General features: G+C 51.7%; 2 protein-coding genes across 16 annotated transcripts in view; one reads left to right on the top strand and one right to left on the bottom strand.

Annotated features, from left to right (window-relative positions):
• COMT (catechol-O-methyltransferase) overlaps window positions 1-20,606 on the bottom strand; it is a 27,753-nt gene extending 7,147 nt beyond the window's left edge. For 2 of the 11 annotated variants that reach the window (XM_055374981.2, XM_063704879.1), the window contains exons 1-5: window positions 7,186-7,512; window positions 4,754-4,821; window positions 3,395-3,488; window positions 1,550-1,640; window positions 20-308 (exon numbers count right to left, since the gene is read on the bottom strand). In XM_055374981.2, coding sequence (XP_055230956.1) covers window positions 20-308; window positions 1,550-1,640; window positions 3,395-3,402 — 388 coding nt within the window. In that variant the 5' untranslated portion in view covers window positions 3,403-3,488; window positions 4,754-4,821; window positions 7,186-7,512. Of the gene's footprint in view, window positions 1-19; window positions 309-1,549; window positions 1,641-3,394; window positions 3,489-4,753; window positions 4,822-7,185; window positions 7,731-8,783; window positions 8,934-10,736; window positions 11,008-20,498 lie in introns of those variants that run through there. The other 9 variants (XM_019018405.3, XM_055374982.2, XM_063704877.1 and 6 more) reach the window with 8 other exon arrangements.
• TXNRD2 (thioredoxin reductase 2) overlaps window positions 20,577-20,695 on the top strand; it is a 66,215-nt gene continuing 66,096 nt past the window's right edge. For 4 of the 5 annotated variants that reach the window (XM_055374976.2, XM_031005570.3, XM_055374978.2 and 1 more), the window contains exon 1: window positions 20,577-20,695. In XM_055374976.2, coding sequence (XP_055230951.1) covers window positions 20,593-20,695 — 103 coding nt within the window. In that variant the 5' untranslated portion in view covers window positions 20,577-20,592. The other variant, XM_031005571.3, reaches the window with a different exon arrangement.

The following is a 20,695-nucleotide window of genomic DNA, read 5'->3' as shown; positions in this document are numbered from 1 at the left end:
CTGCTGGCCCGGACCCCACCTTTCTTGTCGCCCACGTTCATGGCCCACTCCTTCTGCTCGCAGTAGGTGTCGATGGCCTCCAGCACGCTCTGTGCGTTCCCGGGCTCCGCATGCTGCAGCACGTGGTTCAGGATGCGCTGCTCCTTGGTGTCACCCATGAGCAGGTTGTGGATGGGCTGCAGGACGAACTCGTTCCAGCCGATAAGGCACAGGCCCCAGCCCCAGTGCCTCAGAAGCAGCAGCAGCACCACCAGCAGCACCAGGCCCAGCAACACAGACGCCAGCAGCAGAGGCGGGGCCTCCAGCATCTGCAGGGCAGGAGGGGAGGGGCGCCAGTGCTCTGTGCTCCTCCTGCAGCACCCACACGCCCCTTTGCTTGGAGTGCCACCATCGCCCCCTTGTGTTCGCAGAGGGGCAAGGTTCAGAGATGCCAGCCATGTGCCTCAGTTGCCTGACGTGTCAGCGCCAGGGAGCCAGCCTTCTCGTGCCCTCTGGTGCCCTCGGGTAGACAGAGCAGGTGTGTGCCTCTGGCAGTCCTGTGTGGAGCCTGCAGGGTCACACTCCCTGGCCCTGGGTGCTTCCCCAGGCAGCCCAGGGATCCTCTAAAACCACACAAAATACAGAAGCAGACACGGACTCAGGCTGTTGTCTCCCAGCTGGCTTAGAGGACACCCAGGGGTAGGGAAGCCCCATGGCCCAGAGTTGGGGGTAGTGACGGGTGGCCAAAGGAGAGGCTGTATGGTGCAGCCCCTTGGCCTCATGTGGTGAGCCCGTGCTGGTCACCCATGCTCTGGACGCCCCAGGGATTCATGTGGCCTTTTCACTGAGTGTCCAAGTAAGGACACTGGCAGTCCCCAGGACAGGTACACCAGGACAGACCCACTCACCACTCCCCTTGGGAACAGCAACGTGGCATGTCCCAGATGAGAAAGGCCAGCCTTGCCGCCCACAACAGTGTACCTCGTGGGGCACAGTGATGGCAAGTGACCCCACTTGAAACCTGTTTGAAATCCTCCTGGTGTGACCCTCCAGGCAGGTAGCCTGGGAACCAGACAGACAGAAGCCTGGTGAGGGGACCCAGCAGGCAGAGAGCAGAGCACAGGAGGCCTGAGGCAGAAGCCCAGGGGTTCAGGTCACAGACCCTAAAATGGGAAGGACACAAGGAAACTTCCCCTAGGGCCCCTGTGCTCACTCAGAGGTCTTTCTGGGATGGGGCCCTGGGCTCCCAGTGGCACAGGAGATCCCACTCTCTGCTGGACACTCCATTTTAGAAAGGCACACCCAGGCAAGGAGGCAGGCCCAGGGCCACAGAGAGGACACCCCTGGAGGCCAGCCTCAGGGCACCAGAGGACAGAGCAGAAGAGAACAGGGAAGCAGAGGCTCTGCCCTAGGGGGAGGCCATGCGGACACCAGGCTTCTAGGGGATTTCAGGCCATGTGGCCTGTTTACACAGGCAGAGTGGACATGTGCTCAGCAGACCTGTGCCCATGCACCGGGCCGGAATCTGTACCCACCCTGGCACCGCCCCGGCTTCCATTGGCCAACTCACCTTCAAAGCACCTCTGAGCAGGCTCCAGCCCTCTGGCTGCGGGAGGGGTCTGGGGTCTCCTCTGAGCTCGGCAGCAAAGCAGATGTTATTTCTGTGGAAACCAATTTTGCCTTTGGATAATCATCAACATAAACCCTAACCTGGCAATGACCAAGGTCCAGATATCTGAGCCCCTTCCCCAGATAGGGCCAGCCTGGCCTGAGCCTTCCCTAGCAGGGCGAGGGCAGTGCTTCGCCTTTCCGGCCTCAGAAGAGACAGCAGAAGGCCTCAGAGAGGCCAAGGGACATCCCTACTAGTGTCCCCCAGCCAGGGACCCCAGGGGCAGTCTCCTGGTCCCTGTCCACACTGCCCTGTGGGCTATGTGCGTGTGCACCTGCACCTTGTGAACCACAAGAGGAGGGAACCACTCTGCTCAAGTTGTATTTCCCCTGAAGAGTCCTTAGTACCTTGGAAATGATGTGTAAGACCAAGGGCTAGTTTACCAAGAACATACACAAACCAGTAAGAAAAAGATGATGAGACAGATAGGTCACAGTGGCCAACATGCAGCTCACAGGAAAAGGCCAAAGGCCAGAGCCCCGAGCAGGTGATGGAACCCGGTGCAGGGCTCAGTGACAGTGGGGGTGCCCCTGTCCACAGCTGCAGGAGTGGGAATCGTGCTGCCTTCTGCTGCTACCCTTGGGAAGGGTCCCAGGCCTGCAGGGAAACCCGTGGCCCACTGTGTTTCCCAGTGGGGCAGGACATGCCATGACCCACAGGGCTCGTGGGGAAAAAACAAGAGATGGTGCTTCCCTAAGGACAGTGTCCTTATTCTGGCAGGAAGATGACAGGGGGAACCATGGTGGAGAGGGACCATGCAGACCTGAAGCAGCCAGAACTTTCCACCTTGCTCCTTTCTTCATGGTGGGGATTTCCTATGACACAGCCTGTTGCTTTGTTTACTATTATTTATCTGCTATGGTTTATCTATAATGACTACTAGTATTTGTGTGGTCAGATAATGGGCCATTTTGTTTACTCTCCATATTTAAAAAACAGTGTTAGAAATATATACCCCAAATTAAAAGGGCTATTCTGCTGAAACAGCAAATTACTTGGTAGACCTTGGAGTCCCAAATTATAAATCCAAATCTGCGTTAATACTTGAATTGTGTAAGAATTTGGCTTTTGAATCTCTGATCTCTTGGTCTGTCTGTTCATAAATCTGCAGGCAGTGTCTCCCAGGGCCTAGTGGGAGGCAGCAGAGGGGAGGAGGCCACAGCAGGGAAGGGCCCGAAGCCCCCTTCCTTTGCCTGGCAGGAGGGACCGGCCCACTCCACTCTGCAGGCTGGGCCTGGCTGGTGCAAGGAGGCATCCAGTGCCCGCCTGTCCCACCTGCCCGCGGCTCTGTGGCCAACTGGGGTCCAATGGCCAAGAGCCATGGGGGCTGGGGAAGTGCTCAAGGCCAAAGGCTCAAAGGCCAACACGCCCAGGCCACAATGCCTGGGGGCTACAGTGCCCACGGCCACCTCACAAGGCCCTCCAGCGACCGCCAGAGGAGAGCGCTGGGATTCCCTTGTGAGTGTGAGGAACTGAAGCCCTGAGCAGAGGGACTGGCTGCCCCGGGCCACCAACAGAGCCCTGGCCCCTGCCCACCCCACCTCCCGACAGCTAACCACCTCCGCTCCGCCCCGCCCCAGCCCCGTAGGGCCTCCCCGCCCACCCTCCTCTCTGCTAGCTGGTGTGGGATGGGAGGCCCCAGAAGGGGAGGCCCCGCCCACTGGGCCGGGAGGGAGGCGGGACCACATCCAATTGACTTTGGGACCACGCCCACCCAGCCACGGAGGAGGGTGGGATCACGCCCACCTGGCCATCCGAGGGCTGACCCTGCGCTGTCACCGGCCACTGCCCGGTTTCGCAGGACGGAAGAGCAGGCAAGTGAGGAAATGGAGGGCGGGTCCTGAAAAGCCGAGAATCAGGCCTCCCTTTAAAGAAAGCCACGTAGAAACCCACCTGTGCTACTCAAAGCTGCTCGGATGTTCCCAGCCCTGGGATTTTGCCCCGTCAGCCCTCCATGGGGAAAAGGAACAGCTCCTTTAGTTTGGGGTCCCAGGACTCGAGAGTGGGCACGCCAGCTCAGTGTCCGACTCGGGACCCCTATGATCCGATCGCCCTACTTTGGCTGTGTGGTCTGGGGAGCGTCAAGAGTCCCCCCTTACCTTACAGAGGCAAAAAGACAGTTTTGAATGCCCCTGTGGTGGGGGGCGGTGGGGTGCAGGCCGGAGGACCGAGGGGAATTCTCTCTGCTTTTGTGTATGTTTGAAATGTGCTTTTTTTTTGTTTTTTTGAAACAGGGTCTCACTCTGTCGCTCAGCCTGGAGTGCAGTGGCGCGGTCGCAGCTCACTGCAGTCTCGACCTCCTGGGCTCAAGGGATCCTCCTGCCTCAGCCCCCCCAAGTAGCTGGGACGACAGATGTGCACCACCGCACACCCAGCTTTTTTTTTTTTTTTTGGTAGAGATGGAGTGGAGGTGGGCTCTCGATATTTTGCCCAGGCTAGTCTCCTGAGCTCAAGTGCTCCACCCTCTTGGCCTTCCAAAGTGCTGGGATTACAGGCATGAGCCACCGTGCCCAGCTGGCTTTTTTTTTTTTTTTTTTAAAGGAAAATAACAAGTGTTAGCAAGGATGTGATGAAATGGGAACCCTCTTGCATTGCTGGTGTGAATGCCATGGAAAACAGTTTGGTAGTTCTTCAAAAAGTTAAACATGTGGTCAGACCTGGTGGCTCATGACTGTAATTCCAGCACTTTGGGAGGTTGGGATGGGAGGATTGCTTGAGCCCAGGAGTCCCATACCAGTCTGGGCAACATGGCAAGACCCCATCTCCACAAAAAACTTAAAAATTAGCCAGGCGTGGTGGTCCGCACCTGTAGTCCCAGATACTTGGGAGGCTGAGGCGGGAGGATCACCTGAGCCCAGGAGGTTGAGGCTGCACAGGGCTGTGATCCTGCCACTGCACTCCAGCCTGGGCAACAGAGCAAGACCCCGTCTCAAAAAAAAAAAAAAATTAAACATGCTATGCACCCACAAATATTAAAAAATTCTTAAAAACCCACAAAAATTAAAAATAAAAAAAGTTAAACATAGAACTACCATATGACCCAGCAATTCTACTCCTAGGTGTATACCAAGAATTGAAAACAGGGACTAAACCAGATACTCGTACCCCAATATGCATAGCAACATCATCCACAATGGCCAAAAGGTAGAAACAACTCTTCCATCCGTTAGCACCTGAATGGATAATAAAACATGGTAGAGCCATACAATGAGGTATGATTCAGTTATTAAAATGAATAAAGTACAGATGAATTCACGGTTCATCAAAATGGATGAACCTTCTGCACCGGCTGCCTGGCCATCGGCTCGCAAGCTCATGAGACCCCCGCGAGGCCCACGTTCCCTCCTCTGTGAAACGGCTGATGGTCTTACCTCTCCAGCACAGTAGAGGGCAGGCATTATCGTGTCCACACAGCACCTGCACATGCTTGCCACATGCATGCCACATGCACATGCACGCGTGAGGGCATCCTCAGTGCCTCACAGTGCGGCCAGGACACAGGCAGCTGGGCTTGACACCTCTGGCTCTAAAGAGCATGAAGCTTCTGGGCCTCAGTGCCAGGCCTGCCCAAGCTTCTCTGCCCAGCAGTCTGCTGCAGAGCTAGAGAGTCCATCACCTCTGTCACCTGGTCAGTATTCTCTCTCACATTGAACACACTCTAGATGACATTCATCTGCCTTTATTTTATTTCTTTAGAGACAGGGTCCTGTTCAATTGCCCAGGCTGGAGTGCAGTGGTGCGATCAAGGCTCACTGCAGCTGCAGCCTTGAACTCCCAGGCTCAAGGCATCCTCCTGAGTAGCTGGGACCACAGGTGCACACCACTGCATCTGGGCTCATCTTTCTTTAAAAGACAGGAATGCTGGCTGGGCGCGGTGTCTCATGCCTGTAATCCCAGCACTTTGGGAGGCCGAGGCGGGCAGATCACGAGGTCAGGAGATCGAGACCAGCCTGGCTAACACGGTGAAATCCTGTCTCTACTAAAAATACAAAAAATTAGCCGGGCGTGGTGGCGGGAGGCTGAGGCAGGAGAATGGCGTGAACCCCAGAGGCGGAGCTTGCAGTGAGCCGAGATCACGCCACTGCACTCCAGCCTGGGCAACAGAGTGAGACTCCGTCTCAAAAAAAAAAAAAAAAGACAGGAATGTTTTCCATAAATATACTGCAAGTAACATCAGTGAAATGAGACTTTTAAAAATCCTTTAAAAATATGAACTATGGCTGGAGCAGTGGCCACACCTGTAATCCCAATACTTTGGGAGGCTGAGGCAGGAGGATCACTTGAGCCCAGGGGTTCAGGACCACTCTGGGCAACATAGTAAGACCCTGTCTCTATAAGAAATTAAAAAATAAACTAAATATATGACCTGGTTTCTAGGCTCATTTTAAAAAATCCATAAAAGATAACTAGAAAATGGGCCCGATGTGGTGGCTTACACCTGTAATCCCAGCACTTTGGGAGGCTGAGGCGGGCAGATCACAAGGTCAGGGGTCAGGATTTCGAGATCAGCCTGGCCAATATGGTGAAACCCTGTCTCTACTAAAAATACAAAAATTAGCCAGGCGTGGTGGCAAGCACCTGTTAGTCCCAGCTACTCAGGAAGCTGAGGCAGGAGAATAGCCTGAACCTGGGAGGCAGAGGTTGCAGGGAGCTAAGATCACTCCATTGCACTCCAGCCTGGGTGACAGAGCAAGACTCCATCTCAAAAAAAAAAAAAAAAAAAAAAAGAGAGAGAGCTCAAGACCATCCTGGCCAACATGGTGAAACCCTGTCTCTACTAAAAATAACAAAAATTAGCTGGGCGTCGTGGTGTGTGCCTGTAGTCCCGGTTACTCAGGAGGCTGAGGCAGGAGAATCACTTGAACCCGGGAGGCGGTTGCAGTGAGCTGAGATCACACCACTGCACTCCAGCCTGGGCAGCAGAGCGAGACTCCGTCTCAAAAAAAAAAAAAAAAAAGAAAGAAAGATAACTAGAAACTGACTTTGTTCCCTTTGCAAAGATCTGGGGTCCATCAGTTTTGCTCATTCTGCTATCACCTCTGTCTGAAGAGTAATTGACACTTTGGTCTCTATTCACTCACATCTTCCTGCTCAGGAAGGTGTCTTTCTCCTCCTCCTGGGAGAAAGACAGCTACCAGGGGCCACGGAGAGAAAGACTGGGCTGCACAGCAAGCTCAGGAGACCTCAGGTTGTGCTCTGAAATGGCTGTGCATCCTCCGTTCTCCACAAAGGGCCAACATGCGGCTGCAGTGACCCTCGGAAAGGCCACTGGCCATTTGGGGCACACTGTCCTCACTATTCCAGAACACAGAACCAATGCTAACAGCACCCTGCACACTGAGAGCCACTGTGGCTTGGACGTGCCTCATCCTGCCCTCACAGGGCTGGTGGCCCAGTTGGGGAGACAAGCATAGAGCCACAGGCGTGATGACAAACAGGACACAGATGGCAGGAAGGAGGCCAGTTCTAAGCATTTACACACAGGGGCAGCTCTGCTCGGCACACAGGTCCCCCACGGAGGCTGCAGAGGGCCCTACCTGGGGCTTGCTCAACAGGGCTGGAAACCCCCAGCAAAGGCTGGAACTGCTGCAAGAAGCCCTGCCCTTCGGGGCTGATCCGGTGTGATAAAGGGGGACCAGGATTCTGACAGGGGATTCGACTGCGATCCAGTAATCCAGGGAGAGCCAGTACAGGTTCGTAGAGACAGGCCAGGCAGCACCAGGTAGGCCACACGCTTGGGCAGCGCCTGTGGACAGGCTGAGAGGACACCTGGAGGCCAGCCTGGGAGACCCCATAGGCTGCAGCCAGGCCCCACGCTCATCTCTGGACCCAGGGGCTGGCCACTCACCTCCATCCAGCCTCTGGGAATCTAAAGGAATGACCAGAAGTTTAATGGCCACAAAATACACATTGAGCCAGGCATGGTGGTGTGCCTATAGCTGCAGCTACTCAGGAGGCTGAAGTGGGAGGATTGCTTGGGCCCAGGAGTTGGAGGCTGGAGTGAGCCATGATTGCACCATGTCATCCATCCTGGGCGACAGACACTGTCTCTAAAACAACACCACAATAAAAATGCCATCAAATCCAGATGGGGCCTCGCCTCTCTCTGGCAGCACTCTGGGAGTGTCCCCCTCCTGCCGCTGTCTCATAACCCCCAGTACAAGAAGCTGTCATTTCTCCAACCTGCAGAGAGGAAGGAGGAGGCAGAGGACTAGCCTCTCACCCCGGTGACACCTGAGAAGAGGTGAGACAGTGCACCTGCTCTGGGCACCCTGCGAGGGGCCTACCTGCTATTTCTGTAAATGAAGCTTTATCAGAACGCACAATCAACCAGGCACGGTGGCTCACGTCTGTAATCCCAGCATTTTGGGAGGCTGAGGCGGGTGGATCACCTGAGGTCGGGAGTTCAAGAACAGCCTGACCAACATGGTGAAACCCCAGTCTCTATTAAAAATACAAAATTAGCCAGACATGGTGATGCATGCCTGTAATTCCAGCTACTTGGGAGGCTGAGGCAGGAGAATCGCTAGAACTCGGGAGGTGGAGGTTGCAGTGAGCCGAGATGGCGCCATTACACTCCAGCCTGGGCAACAAGAGTGGGACTCCATCTCAAAACAAAACAAAACAAAAAATGCACAATTGCACAGACATTGTCCGTGGCTGCTCTCATCCGACCATGGCAGAGGTGAGCAGTTGCAACATAGACTGCACCCTACATAGGGAAAGGGGCTGGTGTGGAAGGGAAGGGGTCAGAATGGAAGGTCAGATGGCCAGGCAGAGGGCAGCCTCCTGTAGCCTCCCCCGCCTGGTATCCTCAGTGGGGCCAGGCCCCCAGGCTCAGGGGAAGGCTTTTTTTTTTTTTTTTTTTGACTCAATACCTAAGAGCTAAAGGGAAGGCTTTCACACGGACTGCACACCTGCTTCAAGCCAGGTGCTGCAGGGACCACGGTGACTTTGTCTTCACAGACACACCAAGAGGCAGATGCAAGGGCTGGGCTGAGAGGCAAGAGGCTGCACTGCACCTGCAGATCCACAGCCCCAGGGGGCCAGCTGGGCCATCCCTGCCTGTGGGGCCCCTCCACTCCTTTACTGTGGCCCCGCCGGGGCCCCCTCCCCTCCCTTCCACGGGCCAGACCTGCATGGTGGTCGCATATTCGCTTTATCCTTCAAGGGTGTTCTCCTGGTCACATCGGATTCTGCCTTGGCACCTGCTTGGAGGCCCCCTGCAGGTCAACCTTCTCATGTGGCAGGAGCTCAGCGTCCCGGCTCCCAGCAGAGGGCAGGCCTGGGGCAATAGTGGAGGCTGGCTTGGCTCAGTGTGGAGGGGACAGAAAGGACAGGGGTGCCTTTAGGGAGGGGCAGAAAGGGCCTGGACATGCCTAGTGGGGTGACGTGCAGGCTGGCCATCTGCCCCGCTGGACTGAGCCCGGGAGCCTGCCCTGCCTGGGAATGGGGACGATTTTGGCAGCTGCTGTTTACTGTAAACAAAGCCGGCTGGGCGCAGTGGCTCACGCCTGTAATCCCAGCACTTTGGGAGGCTGAGGCAGGCAGATCACAAGGTCTGGAGTTGGAGACCATCCTGGCCAACATGGTGAAACTCTGTCTCTACTAAAAATGCAAAAAATGAGCCGGGCATGGTGGTGGGTGCCTGTAGTCCCAGCTACTCGGGAGGCTGAGGCAGGAGAATCGCTTGAACCGTGGAGGTGGAGGTTGTTGCAGTGAGTGGAGATAGTGCCACTGCACTCCAGCCTGGGCAACAGAGCGAGACTCTGTCTCAAAAAAACAACAACAAAAAAACAAAGCCCCAGCATCTGGACCAGGCTCTGGGCCAGGCCTGCATCCAGACCGCACTGGATGTGAGTGGCATCTGACCTCCTCATTGCTCTCCTCAAGGCTGGGTGGCAACCCCACCCCCAGCGCCCAGGCTATGAGTCCTGAGGCCCACCATGGCAGCAGCCTGGACAAAGACTCCCCCATCACACTCCGGCCAGGCTCCTCTGAGCACGTTTCTCGGCTGAGCCTCACCTTGGCCTATCAGGCCTTGAACAAACACTAACAAAGCTGCTGCTGCTTCATTTTATTTATTTATTTATTTATTTATTTATTTATTTATTTTTAATTTATTTTTTGAGATGGGCTGTCACTCTGTCACCCAGACTGGAGTGCAGTGGCGCAATCTCGGCTCACTGCAACCTCCGCCTCCTGGGTTCAAGCGATTCTCCTGCCTCAGCCTCCTGAGTAGCTGGGATTATAGGCTCACACCACCACGCCTAGCTAATTTTTGTATTTTTAGTAGAGACAAGGTTTCACCATGTTGGTCAGGCTGGTCTTGAACTCATGACCTTGTGATCTGCCCACCTCGGCCTCCCAAAGTGCTGGGATTACAGGCGTGAGCCACCGCACCTGCCTGGCCTTTTTGTTTTTAAAGACAGGGTCTTGCTCTGTCGCCCAGGTGGGAGTGCAGTGGCGTGATCACCTCTGCCACCCAGGCTGGAGTGCAGTGGTGCAATCAGCTTGCTGCAACCTTGAACTCTTGGGCTCCAGCAGTCCTCCTGCTTCAGCCTCCTGAGTAACTGGGACTACACAGGGGTATGCCGCAGTGCCTGGCTAATTTTTTAAAAATTATTTTTGTAGAGACAGCGTCTTGCTACGTTGCCCAGGCTGGTCTTAAACTCCTGGCCTCAAGTGATTCTCCAGCCTCAGCCTCCCAAAGTGCTGGGATTACAGGTGTAAGCCATACTGCACATGGCTTCTAACAGCTCAAGGCCACATTCCTAAAATGATCCCAGCCCCCTTCAAAGCGCCTGCCTGAGAAAGTCATGGCTACCAAGAGAATTTCCTGTGTGTTCTGGCCAACACCCTCTGTGGGACTGGGGGCCTGACTTCAGTAAGCTGCCGTGGCAAACCCAGATCGGTTTCCCAAGGCTAACCCTCCCTTCCTGCTTTTGGTAATTTTCCACTTTCCTCACTCCACTGAGTCCCCACTTTTCTTCCTCCCCACTCCCCACTTCTTTGCACAAATCGGAGCGGAGCTCGGCTGTCTCCCCTCCTGTCACTGGTCACCAAATATTATAATTTCCTTCCTCACCACTTTAATGTCCAGCTGTGTTTCTCTGTGATCAGGGGCCAGGACTTGGATCTGGTTGGGAACCACCATCCGATCAACCCTCGGGTGCAACAACAGGAGCCCACAGTGTGCATAGCGATCCGTGTTATCTCCACTCTGCCTGCTCATGCGGGAGTCACATGGTTTGATTTGTGATCCAGTGGTCCGGAAGAACATCGGATGCAGCAGTGAAGACAGACATTGCTTCTTATGATTTTATGATTCTGAGTAAGGCTCTGAGGCGCTAAGAGTCCCAGGCTTTTTTTTTTTTTTTTTTTTTTTTTTGAGACAGAGTCTTGCTCTGTCGCTCAGGCTGGAGTGCAGTGGCACAATCTCGGCTCATTGCAAGCTCCGTCCCCCGGGTTCATGCCATTCTCCTGCCTCAGCCTCCCAAGTAGCTGGGACTATAGGTGCCCACCACAACGCCCGGCTAATTTTTTGTATTTTTAATAGAGACGGGGTTTCATCGTGTTAGCCAGGATGGTCTTGATCTCCTGACCTCGTGATTCGCCCGCCTCGGCCTCCCAAAGTGCTGGGATTACAGGCGTGCGCCACCGCGCCCGCCCCAGGCTTCTTCTGAACGCTACCTACCTCCTGGGCTGGAAGTTCTTCTTCCTAGTGCCTCGTTCCCAGAGGGGATTCACTCCTGACTCCTGGTGGAGCTGTCTTGCCCCCTCTGTTCTGTGTTCTTGCTCCTCCCGTGGGAGCGTCTTACTGGAGCCCTGCTGATCATGCCCTCTGCGCTACTTTAATCAGCACGTCAAAACAAAACTGCAAGGAACAAGCGCACCTCTGTCTGCTTCCTTCCTTGTTGATGTGACTTTACCAAGGATAATTTGGAACATCAGTGGCTCCTTTGGGATACTTGAGATCTCCCCAAACTAGCTCCTCTCAGGCCTCTCCCTTCCTATCACCTCCATACTTCCCTACTTTCTCTTGAAGGAGACACCCCCTTCAAGTCTGGCCTCCTCCACCTCTGGGCCCCCGCTGCAGGCCTCTGTCTTCCCCCTCCAGCCCCTCAACTCCCCACGGTCCCTGGAACTTTAGGCTTCCTGCCCCATCAGGGGCTCGCAGTGCCTCAGGGACTCACAAAAGCAACCAGCTGAGCTCACTGGAAACATGTAGTCATCCATTAGGGCAAAACAAGTCGTAAAGGTCTTATCCACAAATACAGGTAGAAAGCCTTCCCCTCACACTGAGCAAGTGACCCTTAACTTGTCCAATTTGCCAGAAACACAGTTCAGATAAAAATATAAAATAGGGCTGGGTGGTGGCTCACACCTGTAATCCCAGCACTTTGGGAGGCCAAGGTAAGTGGATCACTTGAGGCTAGGAGTTCAAGACCAGCCTGGGCAACACAGCAAGACCTTGTCTCTACAAAAAAAAAAAAAAATCAAAAAACAAAAGAAAAGAAAAATATATAAAATAGAGTAAAAAAAAAAAAAGTGAGAACTAGCTCTTATATAAACTAGTGAGTTGTGTTTTGTTAATTGCATTTGATAATATATTGGCCTAAAAAAGCTTCCAAGATGTTTTCAGTAACTTTCAACCTCAGAGTCATACTAAGTGAAGTTAAATAATAGACATTCATTGAATATCTAAATAATACCTGAAGAGAAGAAAGTGCTGAAACATTCATTATTAAGCATAACTTTTTGTACTTTTCGGCTTCTTATTTTTATATGGTACAGACTGGCTAAAGGTATTCTGGTCTGTTAATAAACATGTTCTTGGCACTTAAAAACATTGTACTATAAAAAGGATATACCTCTAGAGATTATAAGATGGTATATTCATAAAATTTGCCAACAAACTGGTAAATGACAGACAATTTCCAATTGTCTTCTTCCCAGTTTTACTTGTAAAATACAAGTTATGGCCGGGCGTGGTGACTCATGCCTGTAATCTCAGTGCTTTGGGGGGCTGAGGTTGGAGAATTACTTGAGCCTGGGAGTTCAAGGGTGCAGTGAGTCCTGATTGTGCCACTGCACTCCAGCCTGGGCAAAAGAGCAAGACGCCGTCTCTTTAAAAAAAAAATACCAGTTACTAATGGTTAAAAATTATAATCAATATATGAAAACAAAACTCCTAGAAACAATAAGAATGAGGGAAACAATTTCCTATACAAAGTATGGGAGGAAGATAGGATGTGTTTTCATATGAAAAGTATGCAAAGAATGTAGAGTGTTTTTGTTAAAGAAAGGGATGTAATTTTGTCCTGAAGTAAAATTACAAAAAGAGGAAAAATATGGGACAAAGCCTGAATGGCCCAGGAATTCGAGACAAGCCTGGGAAACATGATGAAACCCTGTTTCTATAAAAAAAAACTCAAAAATTATTAGCCTGGCATGGTGGTACATGCCTGTAGTCCCAGCTACTTGGGAGGGTGAGGCAGGAGGATCGCTTGAGCCCAGGAGGTCAAGGCTGCAGTAGGCTAAGATCTCACCACTGCACTCCATCCTGGGTGACAGACTGAGATTCTGTCTCAAAACAAAAGCAACTGTGAATGGATACAGAAAGTTATTCCTATGTTTCCCAGGCTGGTCTTGAACTCCTGGCCTCAAGAAAGTCTGCAGAAAAGAAATTTTATGTTATGAGGTCAAAGCTGGCTAGAATTGACCTCATAATCATTGAATGGATTTATGTATAAAGTTTCTTTCAATTTTTTTTTTTTTTTTTTTTGAGACAGAGTCTCGCTCTGTTACCCAGGCTGGAGTGCCATGGTGTGATCTGGGCTCACTGTAACCTCTGCCTCCCAGGCTTAAGCAATTCTGCTGTCTCAGCCTCCCAAATAGCTGGGACCACAAGCACATGGCACCACACCCAGCTAATTTTTGTATTTTTAGTACAGATGGGGTTTTGCCATGTTGGCCAGCCTGGTCTTGAACTCCTGATCTCAGGTGATCTGTCCACCTTGACCTCCCAAAATGCTGGGATTATAGGCGTGAGCTGCCGCACCCGGCCTAAATTTTTTTTAGTGACAGAGTCTCACTCTGTTACCGAGGCTAGAGTGCAGTGGTGCAATTACAGCTCACTGCAACCTTGAACTCCTAGGCTCAAGTGATCCTCCTGCCTCAGTCTTCAGAGTGCATGGGACTACAGACATGTACCACCATGCCCAGCTAATTTTTCAATTTTCTTTTTTTTGTAGAGACAGGGCCTCAGCATGTTTCTCAGGCTGGTCTCAAACTCCTGGGCTCAAGGAATCCTCCCTCCTCGGACTCCCAAAGTGTTGGGATTATAGGCGTGAGCCACTGCATGTGGCCTGTGACATTGTCTTGATCTCAAACTGACTTGAGATTTCCTGGAGGGCCCCTGGAAGACCTCAAAGGATCTGTCCTGTGACCTTGTAAGAGAGACGTTAAACTAATTAGGTTTATTTCAGTGGTGAATTTTGTGGGCAGCAAGTCGCCCAGGTGCCGAGGCAAGAGACCGAGGGCACGAGCTGTTCCCGTATAAGAAAGAAAATATATAAAATAAGAATAGTTACACTAGATATAGATCATAGATATGATTATATATGAATATTATTAATCATTAGTTTGTAGCAATTACTCTTTATTCCAATATTATAATAATCTTCGCTCTACAATTATAACCTAGGAGAAACCAGGCCATACAGTGATAAGAGCTGAAGGGACACGGTGAGAAGTGACCAGAAGATAAGCGTGTGAGCCTTCTGTTATGCCCGGACAGGGCCACTAGAGGGCTCCTTGGTCTAGTGGTAACGTCAGCACCTGGGAAGACGCCCGTTACTTAGCGGGCCTTGGTCTAGCAGTTGCGTCAGTGCCTAGAAAAAGCACCCGTTACTTAGCAGACCGGGAAAGGAAGTCTCCCTTTCCCTGGGGGAGTTAGAGAAGACTCTGCTCAACCACCTCTTGTGGAGTGTCAGGTCTGCCCACAGTTATCCGGAGGCCTAACCGTCTCCCTGTGATGCTGTGCTTAAGCAGTCACGCTCCTGGTCCGCTTTCATGTTCCACCCTGTACCTGGCTATGCCTTCTAACTAGCAGTAACAAAATTAGTGAAAGTACTAAAGGTCTCTGAAATACAGAAATAATGATGTAAGCTGTCTCCTCTCTCTCTCTCCGCCTTGGCTGCCAAACAGGGAAGGGCCCCCGTCCAGTGGACACGTGACCCATGTGACCTTACCTATCACTGGAGATGGCTCACACTCTTTACCCTGCCCCCTTGTCTTGTATCCAATAAATAACAGCGCAGCCTGGCATTGAGGGCCACTACTGGTCTCCGCATCTTTGTGGTAGTGGTCCCCGGGCCCAGCTGTCTTTTCTTCTATCTCTTTGTCTTGTATCTTTATTTCTACGATCTCTCGTCTCTGCACACGGGGAGAAAAACCCACAGACCCTGTAGGGCTGGACCCTACAGAATTTCATGCAAGGTGCTGTCAAATAAAAAATGCTATTTAGGGCCGGACGTGGTGACTCACGCCTGTAATCCCAACACTTTGGAAGGCCAAGGTGGGCAGGTCACCTGGGGTCAGGAGTTCAAGACCAGCCTGGCCAATGTGGCGAAACCCCATCTCTACTAAAAATACAAAAATGAGCTGGGTGTGATGGTGCACACCTGTAATCCCAGCTACTTGGGGGGCTGAGGCAGGAGAATCGCTTGAGCCCAGGAGGCGGAGGTTGCAGTGAGCCGAGATCGTGCCACTGCACTCCAGCCTGAGCAACACAGCGGGACTCTGTCTCAAAAAAAAAAAAAAAAAAAAAAAAAACTAAAACAAAAATTTTTTAATGCTATTTAAACTTCCTTGAGTTACATGTATATTGGTAAATGTTAATATAAGGATTCCAGATATTGTATAAAGTTCCCACAAACTGGTGAATACCCTTCTGCCAATGACATGTCCTCATATAACAGCAATCATCATTCTGGTTATTATTTAAAATGCTATGTGTCATAAACAACCAACATTCCTTGTAAATCGTTTGATTTTGTAATGATCTCTCATTAGATATTTAACTACACTATTTTAAGTCTTTTGTCATTAGAGTTTTACTCTGATGCTTTCCTGTAAGCTCTTGCAATCAGCTACAGGGCAAAGTGCTTCATCTTCAACAAAAAGGGACCAATGAAAAGGCCCATGACAGGTACTGTGGGGTAGGCTTCTGACAGCATTTCTTTATTTCTTTTTTTGAGATGGAGTCTCACTGTGTTGCCCAGGCTGGAGTGCAGTGGCGTGATCTCGGCTCACTGCAACCTCCACATCCCGGGTTCAAGCGATTCTCCCACTTCAGCCTCCGGAGTAGCTGGGATTACAGGCGTCTGCTACCACAACTGGCTAATTTTTGTATTTTTTGGTAGAGACAGGGTTTCACCATGTTGGCCAAGCTGGTCTCGAACTCCTGACTTCAAGTGATATAGCCACCTTGGCCTCCCAAAGTGTTGGGATTACAGGCCTGAGCCACTGCACCTGGGCGTGACAGCATTTCTTAACTTTGAGACCACATGACTGCACTGAGCCAGGATCTCCACTGGTTGAGAAAAGATGGGTTCATGTACCTGCTAGCCCAAGATCAAGCAGAACAAGAATTCAGTACCTGCATGCAACTGAGTAAACTGCTGAAGGATGATTACAGTCTTTTTATGACTTTTGTTCAGAATATTGTTGGCTCTTTATGTTTTATTTTCTGAATATTAAAAAAAGAAACCTTTCCCTGGCTGGGCACGGTGGCTCACGCCTGTAATCCCAGTACTTTGGGAGGCCGAGGCGGGTGGATCACGAGGTCTGGAGATCGAGACCATCCTTGCTAACACAGTGAAACCCCATCTCTACTAAAAATACAAAAAATTAGCCGGGCGTGGTGGCAGGCGCCTGTAGTCCCAGCTACTCGGGAGGCTGAGGCAGGAGAATGGTGTAAACCCAGGAGGCGGAGCTTGCAGTGAGCTGAGATCACGCCACTGCACTCCAGCCTGGGGAACAGAGTGAGACTCTGCCTCAAAAAAGAAAAAAAGAAAGAAACCTTTCCCTTTTCTCTTAACCTATCAATGACTCGTAATATTATAGTAAATGATACTTCTCTAAACAAAATTGAAGCAATTATCTTTTTCTTCCGGCCTGATCCCTCCAAAAATCAGAAACTATTATTGAGTATTCTATTTTCATGGCAATATACTTATTGAATAACTTCAATAAGAATCTGTTCTCCTTGTAACATGACACAATTGGAAACACTGGCTCTATTACCAAGGTTTGGACTGGAATGTCCTGTTTGAGGATGATGCACATAGAATCAGGTATGACCAGATGGCTTTCAGGTTGACTTTGTGGAGCCATTGCTTACAAAGAGCTCTTGAAAAATCTGGCCTGGTGTGTGGCTTACGGGGTTCTTGGTCTTACATGTGAGTAAGGAAAGTCACTTCCAAATATCCCAAGGTTCTAAGGCCCAGGAACCTTGGGATATTTCAGGGACCTCAAGAAGAGAGGAATTCACCCAAATCTATAGACACTGCAGGTGAAGTCTGGTTGGAAGTTCTTGGCTTGGCTTCCTAACCTCAAAAGGCTTTAAAAAGCTCAATCAAAGATTCCTTATTAAAAGTTTCAGCAAACTTAAAAAGGCCTGTGTGGTCAATTACTGTTCGTGCTGCATTTATGTAAATAATCAGGCCAAATTTAATGAGACCAGAATTATTTGGTAAATAAGAATAATCTCACTTTGATTATCTTCAATCAAAAGGGAAGGGTTTGTAAAGAGAAATGCTATGCTTCAGTGGAGAAATATAACACCCCCTTGGGAGTTATCAGATCCTAGTCTAGTTCACTGTCTTTGAGGTGTTTCTTTTTTTTTTTTTTTTTTTTTGAGACGCAGTCTCACTCTGTCGCCCAGGCTGGAGTGCAGTGGTGTGATCTCGGCTCATTGCAAGCTCTACCTCCTGGGTTCACACCATTCTCCTGCCTCAGCCTCCCAAGTAGCTGGGACTACAGGTACCCGCCACCACGCCTGGCTAATTTTGTATTTTTAGTAGAGATGGGGTTTCACCGTGTTAGCCAGGATGGTCTCGATCTCCCGACCTCGTGATCCACCCGCCTCGGCCTCCCAAAGTGTTGGGATTACAGACGTGAGCCACCGCTCCCGGCCTAATTATTTTTTGAGACGGAGCTTCGCTCTTGTTGCCCAGGCTGGAGTGCAGTGGTGCAATCTCGGCTTACTGCAGCCCCCAACCTCCCGGTTCAAGCGATTATCCCGCCTCAGCATCCTGAGTGCACCACCACGCCCGGCTAATGTTTTGTATTTTTAGTAGAGACAGGGTTTTGCCATGTTAGCCAGGCTGGTCTCGAACTTCTGGACTCAGGTGATTTGCCCACCTCGGCCTCCCAAAGTGCTTGGGATTACAGGCATGAGCCACCAGGCCCGGCCTATCCTTGAGGTTTTATGATCTGCCTGTCACTTGGACTGTCACTGCCTTCCTACACGTCAGCCCTTACCAAATCCTCCCATCTACTTTCCTTCAGTATCTGGCTACCTACCACTCTCTCCAGACTGACATTTCTAATTTGTCTCCTCCCTGACTTGGTGTCACCAAGAACTCAAATCCCTATTGGGACTCAGGTGGTCTTGTAGATGCCCTTTGCCCCCAGGATCTGAAAAAAACAGCCCTGCAGACTGAAGCCGGAAAACTTGATATAAACTTGAAAGAACTCAGAACCACAACAGATTCTCCAGGGGCAGCCTTTGTGCCTGGAGCTGCTGCTACGCAGGCTGCCCAGGAAGACCCCCCTCCAGCTCCTGCATGCCGCATGCTCTCTCCAGAAAGTAACCACAGCTGGGATACCAATGCCTATGCCATCATCACAGACTTCACACCACACACCAGGAAGTCCCTGAGTGCCCCTGCTGGCCTTGTTAGGGCCCAACGGCCAGAAACCTCAACTGCTGCCCTGTAGGCTCAAAAACTGGGTTTACCAACAGCTCCATTCATCTTTGTTTTTCTTTCTTTCTTTTTATTTTTTTATTTTATTGTTTTTTGTTTTTTGTTTTTTTTAAAGATAGGGGCTCTCTGTTGCTCAGGCTGGAGTACAGAGGCAAGATCATGGCTCATGGCAGCCTCCACCTCTCAGGCTCAAACGATCTTTTCACCTCAGCCTCCCAAGTAGCTGGAACTACAGGCCCATGCCACCACGCCGGGCTAATTTTTAAATTTTTTGTAGAGATGGGGTCTTTATGTTGCCCAGGCTTGTTTCAAACTCCTGGCCTCAAGTGATCCTCCTCGGCCTCTAAAAGTGCTGGGATTACAGACATGAGCCACTGTGCCTGGCCTGTTATTTTTGTTTCCTCATTAAATGCTTGACTGCTTGCATCATCCAGCAAAAATCCTTTGCTACCAAGTCTCAACAGATGGTCCCGCTGGTAGTTTATGAACACAACACAGAACAGAAAATGGACGGGTACTGTTGAGAGGAAAGAAGCATGTCTCTGCTCTTCTTGCACAGGGGCATTGCTGACAAAGACCCTCCCTCCCCACACTCCAGCCAGGCTCCTTAGAGTCCCCTTCTCCACTGGGCCTCACCCTGGCCTATCCAGGCCGGAACGAACACTAACATAGCTCCTAACAGCTCAAGGCCACATTCCCAGAATGATCCTAGCCCCCTCTAAAGTGCCTGCCTGAGAAGTTCAAGGCTGCCACAAGAATTTCCTGTGTGTTCCAGCCAACACCTGAGGATGGGGCCCCTGTCTCCCAGTCTCTGTGGGAGGTTGGGGGCCTGACTTCGGTAAGCCCCAGTGGCAAACCCAGATCAGTTGGTTTCATAGGGGCCAACCCTCCCTTCCCAGTTTTGGTGATTTTCTATTTCCCTAACTCTACTGAGTCCCCACCCCTTCCCACTCCCTCACTCTCCCTTTAAACTCCAGGCACGTCTAGACAAATCAGCATGGAGCCAGCTTTTTCTCATGTTGTCAGTAGTTACCAAGTAAAATCTGTTTTTTCTGCATTAACTAGTGTCTCACTGGGCTCTGCAGGGCAGCTCCTACGGTCCCTCAGGCTTGGAGGGTCACTTTAAACAATAAAAAGCAACAGGACACAAAAATCCCTGGCTGGAAAAATCCAAGAAGCAGGTCTGTTAGCAGGGCAGGCCCGAGTGACTTCCCCTTTCTCTAACATTCCCACGTGGTCCTGCACACCACACATCCCCCCGACCCTGGGGAGTCCTGGGCCCCTTCCTGGTGGAGCAGCCTCTCTCTCGCAGGGAAAGGCCCTGGGGTACCCCAAGGCCTCCAACAGGGAGCCTGTTGGAGAAGTCACCAAGGCCCTCTGAGTCTGGGGCTCCACAGACCCTCCCCCAGGCCTCCTGCAACTCTCCAGCTCTGAGAGTCTGATCCCAGCCCAAGGACCAAGTGGGACCCTCCCCTGTGACTCTGCCACACCCTCACCAGGTCAAACCCTACTCCAGGGACAGGCTTATCCTCCTGGTCTGGACCCCCAACCCAGTCTTGAAGCGGGATCTCCCACCGCTATCTGGAGCCCCTCATCACAGCACAAATCTTCAACCTCAGCCTTCCACAAGGAGTCTGGGGACCCCACCCCGGTCCAAAGATCCCCACCCAAGGTCCGAATTCCCCAGTCCCCATCCAGATTCCCCACCCCAAGTCCGGAGACCCCCACCCAACGTCAGATCCCTTCACAGCGGTCCGAATTCCCCACACCCTATCCCAGTGTTCCACCCTAGGTCTGAAGGCCCCCGCCCCGAATCCGGCCGCATTCGGCCCCAGTGTAGCCAGCGCTCTCACCTCTCCCGCGGCGGCCCGCCCGGGACTGGACCCGCCCCGGTCCGGCGCAGGCAGCGCGGCGGGCAGCCCTAGCTGCCCCAGAAGCCCCACGACGATGGCGGCGATGGCGGTGGCGCTGCGGGGATTAGGAGGGCGCTTCCGGTGGCGGACGCAGGCCGTGGCGGGCGGGGTGCGGGGCGCGGCGCGGGGCGCAGCAG

The sequence above is a fragment of the Gorilla gorilla genome, chromosome 23, assembly GCF_029281585.2.
Source record: "Gorilla gorilla gorilla isolate KB3781 chromosome 23, NHGRI_mGorGor1-v2.1_pri, whole genome shotgun sequence".
Lineage (NCBI taxonomy): Eukaryota > Metazoa > Chordata > Mammalia > Primates > Hominidae > Gorilla > Gorilla gorilla.
Note: the sequence above shows the minus strand (reverse complement) of the source record. Positions and strands in the feature narration are given on the sequence as shown.